The sequence below is a fragment of the Mauremys mutica genome, chromosome 1 (genome assembly GCF_020497125.1).
Source record: "Mauremys mutica isolate MM-2020 ecotype Southern chromosome 1, ASM2049712v1, whole genome shotgun sequence".
In the NCBI taxonomy this organism is placed as follows: domain Eukaryota; kingdom Metazoa; phylum Chordata; order Testudines; family Geoemydidae; genus Mauremys; species Mauremys mutica.
Genome location: NC_059072.1, coordinates 86,751,768 through 86,774,712, shown reverse-complemented (window position 1 = coordinate 86,774,712; position 22,945 = coordinate 86,751,768). Strand labels below are relative to the sequence as shown.

At 41.9% G+C, this 22,945-nt stretch overlaps 1 protein-coding gene across 2 annotated transcripts in view; it reads left to right on the top strand.

Moving 5' to 3' along the window:
• ANKS1B (ankyrin repeat and sterile alpha motif domain containing 1B) overlaps nucleotides 1-22,945 on the top strand; it is a 764,239-nt gene that overhangs the window by 144,428 nt on the left and 596,866 nt on the right. For both annotated transcript variants that reach the window (XM_044981810.1, XM_044981801.1), the window contains exons 7-8: nucleotides 11,799-11,915; nucleotides 15,160-15,332. In XM_044981810.1, coding sequence (XP_044837745.1) covers nucleotides 11,799-11,915; nucleotides 15,160-15,332 — 290 coding nt within the window. The remainder of the gene's footprint in view (nucleotides 1-11,798; nucleotides 11,916-15,159; nucleotides 15,333-22,945) is intronic.

Below are 22,945 nucleotides of genomic sequence, written 5' to 3'. Positions count from 1 at the left end.
GGCATGAGGTGTGAGTGCCTCCCCTCTACGGGTACTGCTAGGCAAAAGTCTCCACCTCCAGTGTGCAAGGGAGCCTCGAGCCCTTTAAATCCTGGCCCCAGCCTGGCTGCTGGAGCTGCGGGGGGTGGGGGGTTAAAGGGCTCTGGGCTCCCCGCATTTTTGGGAGCTCTGAGCCCTTTAAATCCCGGCCCCAGCCCGGCTGCTGGAGCTGCGAGGGGAATTTAAAGGGCTCTGGACTCCCCGCAGCTTTGAGAGCTCTGAGCCCTTTAAATCCCGGCCCCAGCCTGGCTGCCGGAGCTGCGGGGGGGGGGGGGGGATTTAAAGGGCTCTGGGCTCCCCGCAGCCGCGGGAGCTCTGAGCCCTTTAAATTCTGGCCGTGGAAGCCGGTGCGGTCTGGCACAGCGTAGTGGCTCTTGCTGGTACGCCGTACCGGACCGGCTTACTTTCACCTCTGGATATAGGCCTCCTCTTACATGAATAAAAAGGCCTATCATTCTTGACAAGATCATGGTATTCCTGCAAGAAGGTCTCCAATATTTAAAAATCAAAGATGAATGTTTCTGTGGGCATGGTGGCCTCTGTTATCATGCAACCATTCCCAAAGTGGCTTTTGAGAATTTGTATGTTTAAAACAAGTAAAAGCTGTTGCATATAAGAATTTGGAAGAGATTCTAGTAGTGGTTGTGATTTTTTTACCTCACAGTCTTTTCCATCATCTTGATTAGTTAAAGCTCTTGCAGTGATAGTTTTATTGTGTCCCTCATTTGGGGTCTTTGTTTCACTTTGTATTCAATATTTGAGGCTTGGGTGGTAGAGGAGTCTGCCCACATCTGCAAAAACATCTGCCCATTTTTTGCTCGAAAGAAAACTGATTAAATCACTTGCAAAAGCAATCAAATACAAAATGACCAAACTCCACATCTGTTTAAGTATTCTGTTGTAGTTATTAATCCTAGATGGATTGATTAGAAATGACAGTTCAATTTTTAAATATTTCTCATATGCTAGATGGAGTCATTTTCTGTGGTTTGTGTAGATGCGAGTTGCATAAAACTTCAGAGTTAAAACAAAAATTGGAACTACTTATTGCAGTTTAGTTGTCTTCACTTGCTGCTGAACAAATGCCTTTATAGGCATTCTCCATTCAAACAATAAAGTATCAGGATTTGCCAAGTAAGGCCAGTTTACTGGATATTTATTCAATGGATATAGCAAAATGATACCATTAAATATTGAAGTAGTTAACAGTGCTGGCATTTAGGGAATTATAATTAGGCTTTGAAGATGAAAGGAATTCTGCCAAGGCTGGGAGACCTAAAATTAAACCAACCAGCTGTGTTTTAGTTTTAGCACATGCTAATATGACGCAGGTGCATGTTGGACCATCCTTTAATTCTTCTCTGCAGCCTGCCCTATTCTATATTAAAATCCTTTTCTTTGACTAATTCAGGCAACAGGATTCTTGCTATTATGAAAAAAGGAGAGAGTAAGCAGGCAGCTCAGAGAAATGACAAGAAAAGAATGTGTTTTCCCACAAATGCAAAGAAAATCAATTTTCTTTTGCTTGGTGTAGGATTATATATTACAACAGTGAGGCCTGTTTTACCTTCTTACTCTTTACTCTCATTGTATACAATAGGACTGCTTCCAGAGTAAGAGACCTAGATGTATAGGTCAAAGAGGTTAGAGAATCTTCACATCACCTTGTCACGTCACATCACATTGACATTTTATCATTGTTGGGTCCCTCCAGGATAACTATTGGGGTGATAGAGCCTATAAGGCTCTATGACAGTCTCCGTCTTCATTGCCTCCCACCTCAAAAAGAGCAGAAAGAAAATATTATTTGCCCTCCCAAGGTTTTGAGTACCTCTGTACTCACCCACCAACAGGCTCATTATTCATGATGGCAGCTAATGAGAGAGCACCAAGCTACCACCCCAAAATAGAAGGATGCTAAAGAACTGGATTTATTTGACAGGAAGATGTATTCAACACAGCAGTTGTATATCACTAAACAACAGGCTTTGCTGGTGTGGTACAATTTTAATTTATAGAGCTCCATGGAAAAGTTCAGAGAGCTGCTTCTGGAGAATGCTAGACAGGCGTTCTCTTCCCTAGTCAGTGAGGGCAGGCTAGTCAAGAGAACATTGCTGAAGGTGGGGCTCGATGCTGCAGAATCAGCAGGTAGAATCATGGCTTCTTTCAATGCTGCCCCTGTGGGTGACGGTGCATCCCGGCGCCATTGATCGGAGATTTTCGGTAGCAGTGTCTGGTCGGGATGCAAGCACTCAGTTGGTATGTCCCTTCTTGTTGGAATCTTCCTGAGTGCGCGTGTACTGCACCCTCCTCAGTTCCTTCTCAACTGTCCTCGGCTGAAGATGGGACTTGGGGCAGTGCTGCCTTTTCTTCCCTGGTCTCTATAGGAAACAGTAACAAAGAACATAGAAATAGTTATTAGTTACATCCCAGTTGTTTCCCTTCCCTTAGTATAGTTACATAGTTAGTTACTTAGTTTTAAAAAAAATCGTCTCAGGCTTGTCTCCCATTGAGACTCTCTCCTGCCATTTCTAATTCACAATGCCAGGGGCTTCAAGATTCAAAAGGTGTGTTTCCTGTCAGGACTCCATGCCAACGTCAGATGAGCATTCCCATTGTGTAAAGTGCCTTGGAGAAACTCATCTCCCCGTGAAGTGTCTCCATTGCATGAGCCTCAAGTCTAGGGCTCGGCGCGACAGGGACCTGCGGCTTAAAATGCTGCTGATGGAAAAATCCCTACAGCCACTTTCAGAGACGGGGAAAATTAAACTTGCTCCCACATGCTACCCGGCGAGATCCGAATCAGTTGGGGGGGCATTGCTTCACCCTCCCTGGAGCGGAGGCAAGAAGCACAACAGTCTCAGACTAGAGACTTTAACAAGGGTAGGGGCTCTCCCGCGAGATCCCCGCCTTCTGTGCTGACAGGGCCAAAGGCAGGCACCTCAGCTTTTTCTAATGCCTCAGCTGCAGCTCCAACAGAGCGCAGAGGCAGGGACCTGACCTCCTGTGCCGGGAAGGTTCCCGTGACACCAGTCCCCTCGGCATGGACAACGGATGCGGTGCTGACAGCGTGCTCGTCCTTGGCACGGAAAATGGATGCGGTGCCGACAGCGCGCTCCTCGGCACCGAGAAGAACATTGGCACCGAGCCTGTCTTCTGCCCAGGCATCAGCAGCAGACCCCCTGCAGGGCACCTCCAAGTGGTCTGCGGCGCTGTCACTTTCACTTTCAATAATGCACTAGAGCACAGAGCAGGCTCAGCACAGCCCAGGGAGCAGGAGCAACAGTTTCTCCCTCAACATGACCTCCTTCTCCACTCCTAGATACACAGGGCTCACTTTTTGAACAGCTGCTCTCTCCACCTGAACTGGCTACCTTTACTGACAGCAAGCTCAATTTACAGCAGCAGGCAGAGTTCTCCCTTCCTGCTTCTCCTCCTCCACTGGAACCTCTCCCACATCAGGTCACAGCTCAAGGCCACCAGCCTCAGTTTCCCTACTTCACCCCTCCGTGGGTGGCACCTGGGTTCTTCTATCCTATGCCTTGGCCTCAGTGGTACCCTTGGCCACATCCTCCTACCAATCATCCTCCTTCTGTGCTTCGATCTACAGCTCCGTCCACTTCTAGGGTGCCTGAGCCCCCTCCTGAGACTGCAAACTACACACCATATCTTGACTCACCATCAGCTAACTCTCCATCAGCCCCGGACGGAGCCCTCTTCCCTCCGCCTCCACAGAACGTGGATGACTGTAAACAATTTCAAGAACTTTTCAGGAGGGTGGCACTCAGTCAAGATATCCCCTTAGAAGACGTTCAGGAGACACAACACAGACTCCTCAGAATCCTTCAACCATCTTTGCCCTCAAAGATAGCGCTTCCTATAAACAAAGCACTCCTTGAACCAGCTGACACTCTCTGGTAAACCCCAGCTTCCATGTGGCCTCTGAGGGAAGGTGTTTTATTCCCAATATTTCCTAATTCCAAAAGTGACGGGGTGGGGGGGGGGTCTAAGACCAATTTTAGATCTGCATCAACTCAACACATTCTCAAAAAGGATAAAGTTTGCATGGTCACTCTAGCTTCTATTATCCCTTCCCTGGATCCTGGGGACTGGTATGCTGCCGTTGACTTAAAAGATGCCTATGTCCATGTGGCAAACAATTAAGATCACAGGAAGTACCACTGACTTCTGGCAAATCAAAACCATTACCAGTGCACTGTACTACCTTTCGGCCTATCAGCAGCTCACAAGGTTTTACAAAGGTCATGGCAGCAGTAGCTGCATTCCTTCGAAGAGCAGGAGTGCAGGTTTACCCCTACCCAGATGACTGGCTTGTCAAGGTCTGGTCCAAATGGCAAGTGCAGAGCAGTGTTGCTGTGATGCAGTAAACTTTCAATGCTCTGGGACTGTTACTCAACACAGAGAAATCTCTTCTGTCCCCACTCCAGAGGATAGAGAGATAGGAGCTGTATTGGACTCAGCTTAAGCCAGGGTCTTTCTTTCACATTCCAGGTTCCAGGCAATTTGTTCAATTGTCATTGGTTTGAAGGCTCACCTGGTCACAACAGCATGCTGGGTCATATGACCTCTTGAACTTACATGGTTCAATACGCCAGACCACAACTCTGCAGGGCTGGTTGACATCAGCCTACTCGCCAAGCTGCCATCAATTTGACTCTGTGGTATGGGTGGCCTCTCATGTCCACACCTCCCTAGATTGGTGGACACATCAACCCACTATATAGGTAGATATTCCATTTGCCCGCCCACAACTGACTCTCATGCTAATGGCAGTTGCTTCAGCCCTGGGATGGGAAGTCCACCTTGGTTCTCTAAAGATGTAGGTTCTATGGTCCTCAGAGGTCTTAGCTTTATACATCATTGTAAGAGAACTGAAAGCTGTCAGACTGGCTTGCTATCTATCACAGATCAGGGAAAGCAGCCTGTTAGTCCTCACAGACAATGTGGCGGAAATGTTTTACCTTGATAAATATTTTACCTTTTTTTTCCAATGTCCATAAGATTTTTAAAGGGATTAATCAAATTATACCCTCAAGTACAAGACCCCATTCCCCTTTGGGTTCTAAACTTAGTATTGTCAAGACTTATGAGTCCCTCATTTGAACTGTTGGATACCCGCTCTCTGATGCTTCTACCAATGAAGGTGGCTTTTCTGGTAGCTGAGCCAGAAGTGTAGGGGAGCTGCGGCCTTGATAAGCAGGGGAAAGCCCGCTTTTCTCCATTCTGTCAAGAAGTGACTCTACTCTGGGAGCTCTCAATTGCCCACTCAATATATCTAGAAACATCTTACCTGCCAGGCATACAGAATGACCTAACAGATTACCTGAGCAGATCGTTTATGAGTTATCACGAGCACTCTCTTCGCCTGGTTGTAGCCAGCTACATCTTGCAGCTGGGGTTTTTCCCCAAGTAGACCTATTTGTGACAAAGTCCAACAGGAAGTGCCATCAGTTCTGCTCCCTATGGGGCCACAGTCTGGGTTCCATGACAGATGCTTTTTTACTGGTATGGTCAGTCATGATCCTTTAAGCTTTTCCACCAATCTCACTCATTCATAGAGTATTGCCAAAAATAAGACAGGACTAGGCCAGAGTCAGACTTGTAGCCCCAGCAGGGGTCCATCAGCACTGATTCTCCACTCTCCTGATGCTGTCAGTCAAACCTCCAATCACTTCCACTGGACTTGGACATAATCTCCCAGGATCATGGTTGCCTTCTCCATTCAAGCCTGCAATCCCTTCAGTTAACAGCATGGATGCTCTATGGCTAGATACTAGAGAGCAGGCTTGCCTGAAAGGCATTAAAGACATCGTACTAAATAGTAGAAAGCCTTCTACAAGAGCGACTTACCTGAATGGAGCATTTCTTCATCTGGGCTCATCAATATGAGGTATGAACTTCTAGTTCTTCAGTTCAACATATTCTGGATTACTTGTTATACCTGAAACACCAACATTTGACGATTAGTTCTATCAAGGTACATCTGGCTGCTATTTGGTCCTAAGGTGGACAATTACTTTTTTTTTTCCAATGTCCATAAGATTTTTAAAGGGATTAATCAAATTATACCCTCAAGTACAAGACCCCATTCCCCTTTGGGTTCTAAACTTAGTATTGTCAAGACTTATGAGTCCCCCATTTGAACTGTTGGATACCCGCTCTCTGATGCTTCTACCAATGAAGGTGGCTTTTCTGGTAGCTGAGCCAGAAGTGTAGGGGAGCTGCGGCCATTAATGTCAGGACCTCTATATACAATCTTCTTTAAGGATGAGGTTTGCTTACATTCTCATCAGAAGTTCCTCCCAAAGGTGGTTTCCTCTTTCCACATCAACTAGCCAATTTAAGAACATAAGAACGGCCATACTGGGTCAGACCAAAGGTACATCCAGCCGAGTGTCCTGTCTACTGACAGTGACCAGTGCCAGGTGCCCCAGAGGGAGTGAACCTAACAGGCAATTATCAAGTGATCTCTCTCCTGCCATCCATCTCCACCCTCTGACAACCAGAGGCTAGGGACACCATTCCTTCCCCATCCTGGCTAATAGCCATTAATGGACTTAACCTCCATGAATTTATCTAGTTCTATTTTAAACCCTGTTATAATCCTAGACCTCAGCCAAGGAGTTCCATAGGTTGACTGGGCACTGTGTGAAGAGCTTCCTTTTATTTGTTTTAAACCTGCTGCCCATTAATTTCATTTGGTGGCCCCCCTAGTTCTTATATTATGGGAACAAGTAAATAACTTTTCCGTATTCACTTTCTCCACACCACTCATGGTTTTATATATCTCTATCATATCCCCCTTTAGTCTTCTCTTTTCCAAGCTGAAAAGTCCTAGCCTCTTTAATCTCTCCTCATATGGGGTCTGTTCCAAACCCCTAATCATTTTAGTTGCCCTTCTCTGAACCTTTTCTAATGCCAGTATATCTTTTTTGAGATGAGGAGACCACATCTGTACGCAGTATTCAAGATGTGGGTGTACCATGGATTTATATAAGGGCAATAAGATGTTCTCTGTCTTATTCTCTATCCCCTTTTAAAATTATTCTTAACATCCTGTTTGCTTTTTTGACTGCTGCTGCACACTGTGTGGACATTTTTGGAGAACTGTCCACGATGACTCCAAGATCTCTTTCCTGATTAGTTGTAGCTAAATTAGCCCCCATCATATTGTATGTATAGTTGGGGTTTTTTTTTCCAATGTGCATTACTTTACATTTATCCACATTAAATTTCATTTGCCATTTTGTTGCCCAATCACTTAGTTTTGTGAGATCTTTTGAAGTTCTTCACAGTCTGCTTTGGTCTTAACTATCTTGCCCAGTTTAGTATCATCTGCAAACGTTGTCACCTCACTGTTTATCCCTTTCTCCAGATCATTTATGAATAGGCTTGGTCCTAGGACTGACCCTTGGGGAACACCACTAGTTACCCCTATCCATTCTGAAAATTTGCCATTTATTCCTACTCTTTGTTCCCAGTCTTTTAACCAGTTCTCAATCCATGAAAGGATCTTCCTTCTTATCCCATGACAACTTAATTTACGTAAGAGCCTTTGGTGAGGGACCTTGTCAAAGGCTTTCTGGAAATCTAAGTACACTATGTCCACTGGATTCCCCCTTGTCCACATGTTTGTTGACCCTTTCAAAGAACTCTAATAGATTAGTAAGATGATTTCCCTTTACAGAAACCATGTTGACTTTTGCCCAAGAATTTATGTCCTCCTATGTGTCTGACAATTTTATTCTTTACTGTTGTTTCAACAAATTTGCCCAGTACTGATGTTAGACTTACCAGTCTGTAATTGCCGGGATCCCTTCTAGAGCCCTTTTTAAATATCGGCCTTACACTAGCTATCTTCCAGTCATTGCGTACGGAAGCTGATTTAAAGGAGAGGTTACAAACCATAGTTAATAGTTCTGCAATTTCACATTCGAGTTCTTTCAGAACTCTTGCGTGAATGCCATCTGGTCCCAGTGACTTGTTACTGTTACTGTTAAATTTATCAATTAATTCCAAAACCTCCTCTAGTGACACTTCAATCTGTGACAATTCCTCAGATTTGTCACCTGCAAAGGACGGCTCAGGGTTGGGAATCTCCCTAATATCCTCAGCCATGAAGACTGAATCAAATAATTCATTTAGTTTCTATTGGAATGAAAGGCAGTCAGGAGTGCCTGTCTTCATTTTCAGTTTCTCATTACAGGAAAGTCTATCAAAATCATGGCAGACAATGTAGCCTGCATGTTTTATATTGACAGGCAAGGCAGAGCAAGGTCCACCTCTCTGTGTGTCAAAGCAGTAAAGATATGGAATTGGTGCATAGTCCATCACATTCACATTTCAGCAATATATCTTCCTGGAGTGCAAAACTCCCTGGCCAGTGTTCTCAGCTGGCACTTCTCTCAGGACTACAAATGGGAATTGGATCCATGAATACTAGATGATATATTTTGAACAGGTGGACCTCTTCACCACTGCCACAAACAGGAAGTGCCATCTGTTCTGTTCAAGAGGGGATTGAGACCCGCATTTCCTGGGGGATGCCTTCCTTTTATCTTGGTTGAAGGGTCTGTATTACATGTTTCCCCCAATGCCTCTAATTTTAAGGGTGATGAACAAGATCAGGCAGGATAAAGCCAAGGTTATCCTAATAGTTGTAACATGGCCAAGACAAACATGGTACCCTTACTTGTTTAAACCGTCTCCTTGTCTGGCAATCAATCTTCTGTGCATCCCTTGTCTCCTCTATCAGGATGTCAGCCAAGTACTTCATTCCAACCTATACATTCTCTGTTTCCAGGTGTGGCTCCTCAGGGTTTGCAGGGATAGAATCTACCTGTTCTGAAGAGGTACAGCAGGTATTTTTAAACAGCAGAAAAGAAGTTACTCATAATATTTACTTTTAGAAGTGGAAAAGATTTAACTATTAGTGCGAAAATCAGCGACTTGCATCTGAATCTTCTTCACTTTCACTTATCCTGGATTATCTGCTACAGCTGAATAATACGGGTTTATCAAGTAGCTTAATCAAGGTTCATTTGGCTGTGATAACAGTTTTTCATTTTCTAGTGGAAGGGTTCTCAGTGTTTTCTCACCTTACAACTGTAAGGTTCATTAGAGGACTGAAGAACCTCTTCCCACTCCCACTCTAGTTTGTTATCTTAATCTAGTTCTCAGAGGTCTCACAAGACCCCCATTTGAACCAGTGGCAATCTGTTCCTTACTGAACCTGTCTGGGAAGATTGCCTTGTTAATAGCCATTACATCAGCTCTCAGAGTTAGAGAAATCAGGGTGTTGATAGCTGATCCTCCTTTACAGTATTCTTTAAGGACAGAGTTTCTCTATGTCCACACTCTAAATTCCTACCTAAGGAGTCAACTGAATTTCATCTAAACCAGACCCATTTTTTCCCCAAAAACCACATAGCTCAGGACAGGAAGCTTCTTTGCATACCTTATATGTCAGAAGAGTATTGGCCTTCTATCCAGATAGGACCAAATCATTCTGGGAGTCTCCTAGACTATTTATCTCCATTGTGGACAGATCTAAGAGATCCACTATTTCTACACAGAGACTATTAAGATGGATTTCAGAGTGTATTATCACTTGTTATGTTTCCCACTGTGATGGTCTTCACTTGGTCAGGCCTTAGGCCTTTTGATATGCAGAGGGAGGGTTTGGTAGGGGAGCCTGGGCCTTCCACTCCATCAGGCTCTGGCCCAGGGCCCTGTGAAGGCGACAGACAGGTCTAACATCCAGGAGCACCTTAAAGCTGCCCTCGCTGTGCCACTTCCTACCACCCCCTGTTGTCCAAAGTTCACAATCTGTAACAGGAGGCTGTGAAGGGGGACAGCTGATCACTTGGCGACTCTGAACAGTCGGGCATGGCATAGTAGTTCTCTCCCTCTTGGGGTGGTGGCTGCCTTCTCTCATGCCCTGGCCCTACAGCCCCTATATCAGTTCCAAGTCTCTCCACTTCTGGGGTATTCCATAAACAAAACACAGGAAGCCAGCACAAATAAACTTGATTAGTAGATGGGGCGTGGGGGGAATGCCTCCCTCTCTGGGCATAATAGAAGCAGGTCGTCTCTTCCATCAGGGAGGGACCTTCAGGCAGTTGTTGAGGGAAGAGCTTCTGTCTTCCCTCAGCCCTTTTCTTACAAGCTGCAAGTTAGATATCCTCTCTCTTCTCTGGACTGACCACAAGTGAGCTTTTCTGCTCCCTTTTAACTCATCCTCCAGTTTATGCATCTCTTGCCAGTGTGACATGGCAGGGCAGGCTGAGCCCAGAGCAGCCCTTAACTCCTTGTTGCCCACTGTGGGGTTTGTATACCCCATCACACCCTCATTCTATAAAGAAAGGGGAACATATGACAGTCCAGCCAGGAGACAATTGCTAGTCAAGAGAGTTTATAAATGTCACCCAGGAAACATACACTTGTAAAAATCTTCAAAGAATTCTGAAAGATAAGATGCTTTACTTGGCATATATTATTTCCTTGCTAGTCCCAGTCTTTGCCTCAGAGGGTTATTTTTAATGTTGGGTTTTATTATTTATATTATTATTACTGTTGTTGTTGTTATTACTAAATTTCATAACCAGGCTAAATTAATATGTTGCTGACCGTGGATATTAAACAGCTTGGGAAGATTTCACTGTCAAGGAAAAAAGACAGTTATTGATTTATAGAATAACTGCCCACACTACAAGTGAGATACCAGTGAGTTAACGTCTTGTGGTTCTCTTCTATATGTTACAATATGTGTAATTATCTCCTCCTGTTATTAGTGTATCTGCATAAGCATATAACATGAATCCAAAAGGGTGAGGAGTCAAAATATCTTTGTCTAAACTAAGTCTAAACTATCTTTGTCTAAACTGAATCACTTAGAAAAATGAAGTCATGTAGCAGAAGTTAACTTATTATGTATTGTTCTTATTTAATGTTTGCATTACAATAGCACAGAGAGGCCCCATTCAGGATCAGTATCTCATTGTGCTAGGCAGTGTACAAACCTGTATTAAGACAATCAAATATATACAATATGTACATTTGCATATTTGTTATAATAAATTAAATCTAGCTTCATCTGATCATCATTCTAGCTATAATAAACTGGCTGATCTCTCATAAGCATTGCAGCAGAGTTGAGTCTTGAGGAGAGATTTGAAGGTGGAAAGGGTATGGATCAAATCAAGGAGTTAAACTTTAGAATACTTCATTTTCTAGACTGCCAGCTAAAATAAAGTTTAGGAGGATGTTGTGCGTGCATGTGCATGTAACATGGTATATTTGATCTCCAAAGTATTAATAAGCAATATAATTTTTTTTACATTCACTAGCTTATTTTAATAAAAATAATTACCAATTTAAAAAACAAAAATTGAAAAATGTCTTTCAACAATAATAATAGAATAGAGCATTTGATGTGTGCATTTTAAATACAGAGAGAGAGAGAGAGAGAGAGAAATCATTGCAGAAGTCAAAATTGATTAGTTCTAAAATGAGGTTTTAATATTTTCAGCAAATTAAATGAGGTGACTGGTTGGCCATTATGATGCTTTACAATATTTAAAATAAATAACACTCTACAGCAGTCATTTGTGAATGATTGTGTATGAGAAAGTGAAAAATAGAAATACCTTTTCATGAGAAAAAAGTTAACATATTTTTGGTTGGAAAAATTATGAATTTAAGAGTTGTGGTGTGTGTGTGTGTCTTTTTAATTACAGAATACATAAAAACAGGAAATGCAACCATTTTGGAGGAACCCACACAGGAATGCCTAGTGACAGAACATCAGTCTTGCATTTTATCCCCAGAAGTTTCTCCATCACAAACGACTAAAAGTAAATATTTCTGTTTTATGACTGCAGAACCTATGCCAAAGATTATCTCTCTAATAATATATTTTATACAACTAATAAGAGTTTATTTTATACTAATATACATTAGAGAGAGAGGAAATAAAGGAAGATATTGACATTAAGAAGCTTTACTCCTCAGGGAGACTGATGAGCTTGCCTCCACACTCCAATAAATAGAATAGCTGATTTTCTAATATTTGCAATATACACCATAATGAGTGTAATGTAGGAAGTAAAGAGCTACTAATGGACCATAATACATTATAATGAGTCTGTCTTATCTCTTTTTAATTTGTTTAATGTTAAGGTACAACTTTCACACCAAAGCAAAATAGAAACATGCTCTATGTGCTACAGGGCTTTGCTGGCACTTCCCCTTTAAGTGCCCAACACAGTTTATTCTTGCTCTCCCATACAGCTAGCTTCCCCTTTCCCCCCCTCCCCCCCGCCCCGTAAAGATATGATGCACTCCCATTCTCCATGCAGAGAACTTTTACACCATCACTTTCTTGTACCATAACCATTACTGTGGTCCTTGGGTGCTTTCCCCTCAGGTTACACACTCGCACACACTGCACAGGACCAGAGTTTAATACTTCCCTTCCCCCTCATCCTCTTCCACAGTTAAGCACTCTCCTGTTATGATGCACTTCCATTCTCTATTTAGAAACATCTCTGCTATAGATGCTCCCCATAACTCGGGTAGAAACAACCCTAAGCCTGGCTCTTGTCACCCCAAAAAGAAACATTCCCCCAAGTGAAATTCCAAAGTACTCTCTAGCAATAAAGCTTTATCTTTTCACTTTTACTGCTTTCTTCCCCTACAAGAAGGAGCTAGACCAGTGGTCGGCAACCTTTCAGAAGTGGTGTGCCAATTCTTCATGTAAATTCACTCTAATTTAAGGTTTGGCGTGCCAGTAATACATTTTAACGTTTTTAGAAGGTCTCTTTCTATATGTCTATAATATATAACTAAACTATTGTTGTATGTAAAGTAAGTAAGGTTTTTAAAATGTTTAAGAAGCTTCATTTAAAATTAAATTAAAATACAGAGCCCCCTGGACTGGTGGCCAGGACTCAGGCAGTGTGAGTGCCACTGAAAATCAGCTCGCGTGCCGCCTTTGGCACACGTGCCATAGGTTGCCTACCCCTGGATCTAGACTCACCAGAAAACTCAACTTACTCCTGAGGGCCAGATTCTGATATTCTTAGTCAAGTTGAGTAGTACCTTACTACACAAGTAGCCCCTTTGACTTCAGTGGGATCATTCTTAGAGTAAGGTTCTAGTTAACAAAAGAGTATTAGAATGTGGCCTGAAATTAATTAATACAAATTTAAGCATAAAGTTTCCTTTCTTGTTAATAGTAAGATCTTGGTCTTACATTTCTTGTTTCCACATTTAGGATGTGAATAATGTAAGAAAAAATGATTAATTTTGTTTGTTTAGTTTTCTTTAACTGGACTTTTAAAAAAAGACACAGAGACATGGTTTTAAATTTTTTTTAATAGTGATCTCTCTAATTTTCATCTTATTTTCTTTATTACAACATGCATGTTTATTAACTTCTGTTTTCTAATCAGAAAGCGAAATATGAAGGATTAAAAATCCTGATTCTGAACCATGTTCTACCCACAATTTTTGTGCAAAAATCCCATTGTAGTTAATGGGAGTTTTGAATATAAAAAATCCATGGATTTTCAAAGCCAAATGGGAGAATTTAACATATAGCTCCTGCTGATGATTTTGAAAATTTCAGTCATAACTTTGGCCTTCTTCGGATTTTTAAAAATTATCCTGAGCTAGATCCTGACATTTATGCCTTACCCTGCATAGGGGGCAGTGCAGAGCTGCACCAGGAAGCACACCAAGGAGATTTTGTCTCAGACAGGCACAGTTTGAGGCTTCTTTAAGCACCCACACATTGTACAAGCTGCTCCATCCATTTGGAGGCATTAGATTGCTCTTCCTCAGTGCACTGGCACCACTCTGTGGATTGGTTAGAAAGTGGAGAAGTCCCTCTTTTTCAGCATCTTACTCCCCAAGGGGGAGCAGAATGGAGCAGTCCTTGTACTAGCTAGAGCAGAGGTGGTGCTTGCCTATTGGGGTTCTAAGCAGGAATATTTTTGAGTCACCACACAACACATACTAAAAAAGCAAATGGGGGGGTCACTTTGAGCTGGTTGGGGCCCTAAGCAATTGCTTAGTCTGCTTATGCATAGCGCTGGCTCTGAGCTAGAGCAAAGGGAGTAAAGGGCCTTCTACTGAGGGAAACCCTTGCGCACTTGGGCAAGTGAAGGAGACTTCTTGTGTGGCCCCTTACCATGGTCATTTACAATCTGGTCCTTCCCGTTGAAGGAAATGGTTTTGTACATACAGTGGAAAAGACATTTGTTTAGGGCCAGATTCTGATACTATTACTCATGCAGAATAGCACCTTACTCCGAAAGAGGTCCTACTGATTTCAATGGACTACTTTCAGAATAAAGTGCTATTCAATGTGAGTAAGAATATTAGAATCTGGCTGGCCCTAGTTAATTCATGGTTCCCATTGGCTCATCAGCTGTGGACCTTGCATCACTAAAGGCAGCCATTAACAAAGGAATAATATCTTCAAAGTAAAGAATTTAATAACTGGGCTCTTAATCCTGCAATACCCTGAAACTCACCTAACTTGGATTTTTGGTAGACTGATAGAGGGAGCAGGTTCTAGTATTATTTGTTTTTCACTGAAAACATCTTGTCACAAATCCCAGAGAGTTTGATCCTAGGGACAGACAGATGGAGTCTTATAGAACCTAGCCAACACCTTAATTGCCCACAGATATAAATAGGTAGACAATGCAAAGCATTTTGCGTGGTTATAGCAGGTTCCCCATTCTAGAGATGAATGTTGGCGTTCTTCACTAGCTGCAGTTTTTCAGGCTTACAGGGCAGAGAGAAGGTGGAGTCATGGCCAATGCCCCATCCACAGTGGCACACAATGTACAGGGGAAAGCAGAGGATGTAGAATGCCTCTCAGTGCTCATCTGATGGCTTCATTACACTATCCTTTATTCAGGGTGGTCTGTCAGAGTCAAGATATAGACTATAAGGCATGCAATGTAAGGAATAATCTTGGTACCAGTATATCTATCCCAAGATTCAAAAGTTTTGCATTACTTTTTAGCAACAAAAATCCCCCTTAAATTCTAATTATTCTGACTAATTATATCTATTTTTTAAAAGGTGAAGCTGTGACTGGAGAGTTATCAAAGCTCTTAGATGAAATCAAACTGTGCCAAGAAAAAGAATATTCTTTTGAAGACCTGTGTCATACAATATCAGACCACTATCTGGACAATTTTAGTAAGATATCAGAAGAAGAATTTATGAGCAATGGAATCCAAACTAAACTTATAGTAAGTAAGATGGGATATCAAATTAACTTTTTCAATTATATTTTACATTACTTATTGTACATGTAAGAATTTAAAAAAGGAAGTAATATAAAGAAGACTGATATAAGAAATCTAAGTATCTGTAAAAGTATATAGTGTGTGTGTCTTACAAATATAGGACCAGATTATGAACCCCTTACTGATGAGCAGTTACTCAGACAATGACTTCAATGGCACGGTTTTGGTGAGAAACTGCTTGCCAATGTGAGTAGAGGGTTTATAGTCTAGCTTATAGGCTGCATCCTCCAAATAGTTACAACAGAGCATAGAGCTTTCTGTTATGAGGAATATCTCTGAAGTCAGTCAGCTATTATACTAGTACTAAGTGCTCACAGGACCACACACAAATTACTCAGTCCTGTAAGATGCTGAGCATCTTCAACTCCATCCTCATACAGGATTAAAAATATATGGGTATGCAAAGGAATTAATAGCATTAAAGGAATAGGATCTGGTACTGTACCTCTTTATTGACATTAGTAGCCATTGACTTCAATGATTTTAGATAGGAATTTGACTTAAATAGGACTATTCCTGTGAATAAAGGTTCTCAGGATTAGTTTCTTATTGTACAGTAACAAGATTGCTTCCTTTAAACCTGATTCTGCCACAGTTATTTATGTTGAATTGTACCCTGCTCATTGAGTAAAATCAGTGGGACTGCTCTTGGAATAAGGTGGCTAAACTGGGGGCTATTTGTGTTCTCAGAGGAAACAAAGTCAGCTGCCACCTTCAGATAATACAGTTCTAATATAAGAATTTTAACAGCTATGGTAAATACAAAGATAAATACAAACAAAACATACTGAAACAGATTTTCTTTCACTTTACTAGGCAGTGGTATCCCTTTGATGGGCTAATTTGATAAACAATATCATACCTTGGAGGCAGGAGGCTTTGGAGGACATAGACGCTGTTCTATAATACTGCCCTTCTTCAGTTTCTGGTGGGAAAAAGTCTCTTTACCCTAATGGGCTGCTGTCCTCTCTTCACCTGTCAGCTCCATTTCAGATTCATAACAATATAAGAATGGCCATACTGGGTCTGACCAATGGTCCATGTAGCTCAGTTTCCTGACTTCCAACAGTTGCAAGTGCCAGATGCTTCCGAGGGAATGAATAGAACAGGGCAGTTATCAGGTGATCCATCCCCTGTTGTCCACTCCCAGCTTCTGGCAGTCAGAGGTTTAGGAACACTCAGAGCATGAGGTTGTGCCCCTGACCATCTTGGCTAATAGCCATTGATGGACCTAGCCTCGGTAGACCTACCCAATCCTTTTTTGAGCCCAGTTGTACTTTTGGCTTTCACAACATTCCCTGCAATGAGTTCCACAGGTTGACTGTGCATTGTGTGAAGACATACTTCCTTACGTTTGTTTTAAATCTGCTGCCTATTAATTTCATTGGGTGACCCTGGTTCTTGTGTTATGTGAAGGAGTAAATAAATTTTCCTATTCACTTTCTCCACACCATTCATGATTGTAGAGACCACTATCATATTACTCCTTAGTTCTTCTCTTTTCTAAAATGAACAGTCCTAGCCTTTGTAATTTCTCCACATCTAGAAGTGTTCTATACCCATAATCAATTTTGTTGCCCTTCTCTGTATTTTTCCAATTCTAATATATAAGATGGGGCGAGCAGAACTCCACACAGTATTCAAGGTCTGGGCATACAATGGATTTATATAGTGGCATTATGATATTTTCTGACCTAGTATCTATCCCTTTCCTAATGGTTCCTAACACTCTGTTAGCTTTTTTGACTGCTGCTGCACATGGAGCAGATGCTTCCGGGAAACTATCCACAATGACTCCAGTATCTCTTTTTGACTGGTAACAGCTCATTTAGACCCCCTCATTTTGTATGCATAGTTGGGATTATGTTTTCCAATGTGCATTACTTTGCATTTATCAACATTAATTTTATCTGCCATTTTGTTGCTTAGTCACTCTGTTTTGTGAGATCTCTTTGTAACTCTTTGCAGTCAGCTTTGAACATAACTATCGTGAATAATTTAGTATAATCTGCAAATGTTGCCAACTCACTGTTAGCCCTCTTTTCCAGATCATTTATGAATATGGTGAACAGCACAGGTCCCAGTATAGGTTCTTGGGGGACCCTGCTATTTACCACTCTCCAATGTGGAAATCAACTACTTATTTCTACCCTTGGTTTCCTGTTTTTTAACCAGTTACTGATCCATGAGAAGACCTTCCCTCTTGTCCAATGACTGCTTACTTTGCTTAAGAGCCTTTGGCGTAGGACATTGTCAAAGATTTTCTGAAAGTCCAAGTACATTATATCAACTGGATCGCCCTTGTGCACATACTTGCTGCCGTCCTCAAAGAATTTTAATAATTGGTGAGGCATGATTTCCCTTTACAAAAGACATATTGATTCTACCGCAACAAATCATGTTCATCTGTGTTTCTGATAATTCTGTTCTTTACTATAGTTTCAACCAATTTGCCTGGTACTGAAATTAGGCTTACTCACCTCTAATTTCACCTGTAATTCATAAGGTGTCAGTCCACTCAGTCTCTCCCTGGCTGCCAATCAGTCTGGGAGCACTTTGTCCCCAGTGTTCATAGATTCATGGATTCCAAGGTCAGAAGGGACCATTGTGATCATCTAGTCTGACCTCCAGTATAACACAGGCCAGAGAACTTCCCCCAAATAATTTCTAGAGCAGATCTTCTAGAAAATCATTCAATCTTGATTTAAAAATTGTCAGTAATGGAGACTACTGTAGTAAATTGTTCCAATGGTTAATTACTCTCACAATTAAAAAATTATGCCTTATTTCTTGTCTGAATTTTTCTAGCTTCAACTTCCAGGCACTGGATCATGTTATACCTTTCTGTGTTAAATTGAAGTGCCCATTATTAAATATTTGGTCCCCATATAGGTACTTACAGACTGTAATCAAATCATTCCTTACTCTTTGTTAAGCTAAATAGATTGAGCTTTTTGAGTCTGTGAGTATAAGGCATGTTTCCTAATCCTTTAATCATCTTTGTGGCTCTTCTCTGAATCCTCTCTAATTTATCAGCATCCTTCCTGAATTGTGGGCACCAATATTTCAGCAACAGTCACACCAGTCCCAAATACAGAGGTAAAATAACCTCTTTATTCTTACTCGATGATTGGATAAGCCCTTCTGGCCACAGCATCACAGTGGGAGCTCATGTTCAGCTGATTGTCTACCATGACCCCCAAGTCTTTTTCACAGTCACCTCTTCCTAGGATAGAACCCCCCTCCTGTAAGTATGGCCTACATTCTTCGTTCCTAGATGCATACATTTAACCACATCAAAATGCATATTGTTTGCTTGCTCCCAGTTTACCAAGTGATCCAGATCGCTTTGAATCAGTGACCTGCCCTCTTTATTATTTACCACTCACCCAATTTTTGTGTCAGTTGCAAACCTTATCAGCTCATTTTATGTTTTCTTCCAGGTCATTGGTAAAACGTTAAATAGCATAGGACCAAGAACTGATCCCTGTGGGATGCCACTGGAAACAACCACCCTCAATGATGATTCCCTTTTTATAACTACATTTGAGATCTATCAGTCAGTTTTTAATCCATGTAATGTGTGCAATGTTAATTTTATATCGTTCCAGCTTTTTTAACAAAATGCCTTAGAGAAGTCTACGTATATTACATCACCACAGTTACCTTTATCAACTAAATTTGTACTAATATAAAAAAAATATCGTTAGTTATATAGGATGAGTCCCCAATTATCATTCACATTTTTTCTGAGTAAATTCTTCCTCACAGCTTATTTGGCTCATAATTGTTTTCAGCTTTGTGAAATTGGCTCTCTTAAAGCACCTTATATAATACAAATTTGATCAAGTCATGATCACTTGTACCTAAGGTACCATTAATTTTCTGTGATCATTTCTTCTTGATCTGTTAGAACAAAGTCTAACACAGAATTCCTTTGTGTTGGTTTCAACACTTTTTGAGTTAGGAAGTTGTCATCTATTATGTTTAGAAATTCCAATGATATTTTAGTACTGGCATCATGAGACCTCCATCATATGTCACTCAAATTTAATTCCCCCATGATCACACAGCTTTTTTTTCCTATATGTTGTAGATAGATGTGCAAGGAAGCAGTCACCCTGTTCCCTAGTGAGATTAGATGTTCTGCAGTAGACACCAACTAGTAATCTTCTGCTTTATTTATTAAGACATTCTCCAAAAGCATTCAAGGTAATTTTCTTCAGAGCTATAAATGATTTGGAAACAAGTAATGCCACTCCTCCTTCCCTTTTGCCCACTCAGTCCTTCCTAATTAGGTTATAACCATTGATTTTAACAGTCCAGTTGGGCAGATCATCACATCAATTTTCAGTAATACCAACTAGATAGAATTTATATTCATAAATGAGCAATTCCAATTCTTCCTGTTTGTTACACAGGCACCTAGGATTGGTGTATAGACAATTAAGGAATTTCTTCTCTTCATGTCCTTTGGTTCCTTGATTAATTTTGTGCTTAATTAAAGACTGTATCACAATTCATACACACAAGAAGGCCAAATTAAAGTTACAGCTTAATTCTAGATATTCCCAACGTTGAGTGCTTGACTTTGCACCTTTAACTTTCTTTTAATGCAGTTTTTTGGATTTAATATTAGTTAAAAGTAACTATTAAAATAACGGATTTGTTAATCTAAATTAATCTACCACAAAAATATCCATAGTACAAGTTGTTGATTATCAATTCCTTGCTAGTTAATGGCCTATTTGAGCCTTTATTTGAAACCCTGGCTGTGGGATGTTGTTCAAATGAGCCGTTCCAGGAGGAATTGTAACTCCAAGGCACCCTTCTGAGTCACAGTTCCCCCTGAGCTCCTGTGTTGGCCAAGGAAGGGGGAATGTGTTGAGTTGGCCTGTTGTCAGACACAGCATACTCCCTTCTCTCTGTGTTGTGATAGGTGAAGTCATGGCTGTTCTTACTCTACACTGCTTTCTGCCCATTTGTTCACACTGGGACATTGCAGCCCTGTTGAGTATACTCTCCCTCCATAACCCCATATAGACTCTCCATCTAGGGTAAGCACTGGATGCCTATGCAGGTGAGTTAGAAGGGCTTTATACTCCCTTACTGCCCTACGAAGGCACCTAAGTCCATGTCACAGTTATCAGATAACATGGTATTTGTATCGGAAGAAATTGCTCAACGAATAATTGACATTGACTAAGCAACAAGGAATGAAAGGAGCACTGGACTGATGCTTGTTTGAAAATGTATAATAGAAATCTGAGTAGAAAAAGACATAGGGCAAATCTTTCACACTATATGTAGCCTAAGTAAACAGGCTTTGCATGTACAAGCATTCCTTTTAGGAGAAAATCAAGGCTATCTTAAGCATGATTGAATAGATTGGTGTCAATGACAGCCTTCGACAATGAGATTTCCTAGTTTCTGTTGTATTTCACTTTTCCTTAGAAACAGTATAATTTAAAAAATCTTTATTTTCCAATAGATGGCAGTCTGGCTCAGTACTTTAAAGAACAAAAGCAGCCATCTTATATAAGAATTTTTCAACTTATATTTTTTTTCATTACTATGTTAAGGTGATAGGTTTTTACACAGAATTTGCTGGACAAATTGCTTAGAAATAAAAAAAAATCTTTATTACTTTTAATGAGAAACTCCATTGATGTAGTAAAAATGAATAGCATAGGTATATAAGAAGCAAGCTAAAATCTCAGGGACAAATTTAGGGGTGTTGTGTACAGTAACTTACATATCAGTAAGTGGATGCTAAAGGAGTCTAAATGAATCCAAGGGAAGCTAAGGATGTCTACTTGTATTCCAGGGAGCCAGAAGAAGGGGATGTAGCAAGAGACCTAACATAGGGATGTAAACCTACACATGCAACATTTTCTTTTCCATCCCCTCTGTATGTATATTGCTTCAGTTTAGATGCCACTTTCCTTAAAGTCTAATATATAGCTTACACCAATACAAGTTTATGTGCAGGTTTGATATTGCTGCACACATTTTTAAGCTCCAGAGTCAAAATAGAAATGTGCAGTATTTATAATAATGGATTTGTTTAGCTATGCTTATGTGAGAGCAAGAGCAGAGAAAAAATAAAGAGGAAAGGAGAAACAGTGCAATTTTGTCCAGACCAAAAATAAGTCATGTGAGTACCCTGGAACTATGTGTGTACTTTTTGTTTGATATGGGTAGCCTATAGGGTTGCCAACTGTCTAATCACACAAACCCAAAAACCCTTGCCTCGCCCCTTCCCTGAGGTCCTACCCCTTCTCTGAGGCCCTGCCCCATTCACTCCATTTCCCCTCCCTCCATCACTCCTGCTATCCCCCACCCTTACTCACTTTCACTGAGCTGGGACAGGGGTTGGAGTGCAGGAAGGGATGAGGGCTCTGGGCTGGGGCAGAGGGGTTCAGAGTGTGGGAGGGGGCTCCGGACTGAGCCTGGGACAGGGTGTTGGGGTGCAGGAGGGGGTGTGAGCCAGGGTGTGAGCTTTGGGAGGGAGTTTGGATGCTGGAGGGGGCTCAGGGCTGGGGTAGGGGGTTGGGGTGTAGGAGGGGTACTGGGTGCAGGCTCTGGGAGGGAGTTTGGGGGCAAGAGGGGGCCCAGGGCTGGGGAAGGGGTGGGGGTGTGGCAGAGGGTGAGGGGTTCAGGCTGCGGCTGGGAGTTTGGGTGCAGGAGGGGGCTCCTGACTGGGGTAGGGGGTTGGAATGCAGAAGGGGTGCGGTGTGCAGGCTCCATCCGGGAGGCGCTTACCTGCGGTTCCTGGGGCGGGCAGGGGGTTCTGCACGCTGCCTGCAAGTGCTGCTCTGCAGCTCCTATTGGCTGGAGTTCCCAGCCAATGGGAGCTGCGGAGTCGGCGATCCAGGCAGGGACAGTTTGTGGAGGTCCCCTTTCCCCCCCACCCCCACACAGGGGCCACAGGGATGTGCTGGTTGCTTCCAGGAGTGGTACGGGGCCAGGGCAGGCCAGGGAGCCTGCCTTAGCACCACTGACTGTTAGTGACTGATCTCCCAGTTTGGCTGCAGGAGCCCTCAGGAGATAAAGCCCAATTCCAGGAGACTCCCGGCAAAACTGGGAGGGTTCGCAACCCTAGTAGCCTATGGAATCTACTGATTCATAGAACAGAAATGTGGTATCAAGGAAACTGCCACAACTCCCACACATGTATGCACAAGTTTTTCATACTGCATCCAGTACTTCAATCCCTTTCTTTCATAAATGTGATATCATACTTTAATTACAGTATTTTTGATATGTTGATTATTCAAGACAAGGACTTGTATAATAAAAAATAAATAGTTAAAAGTGTAAAGTTTAAATGTATGCAGAGGAAAAAACCTAACTGGTATAATACATAAAACCATTCATTTCTCACGCTCACTTCCCCTGCTGGTCCTACCTACCTGTAGATTGACAGCATCCTAATGATAGGGCCCCAACAGCTGGGCACAAAAGAAAGAGGAATCTTGGGGCAAGGAGATTGCTTTTTGCAGGATCTTTACTGCCTGACAACCATGGTTTGGGCAAGGGCTCTACCTCTTTCC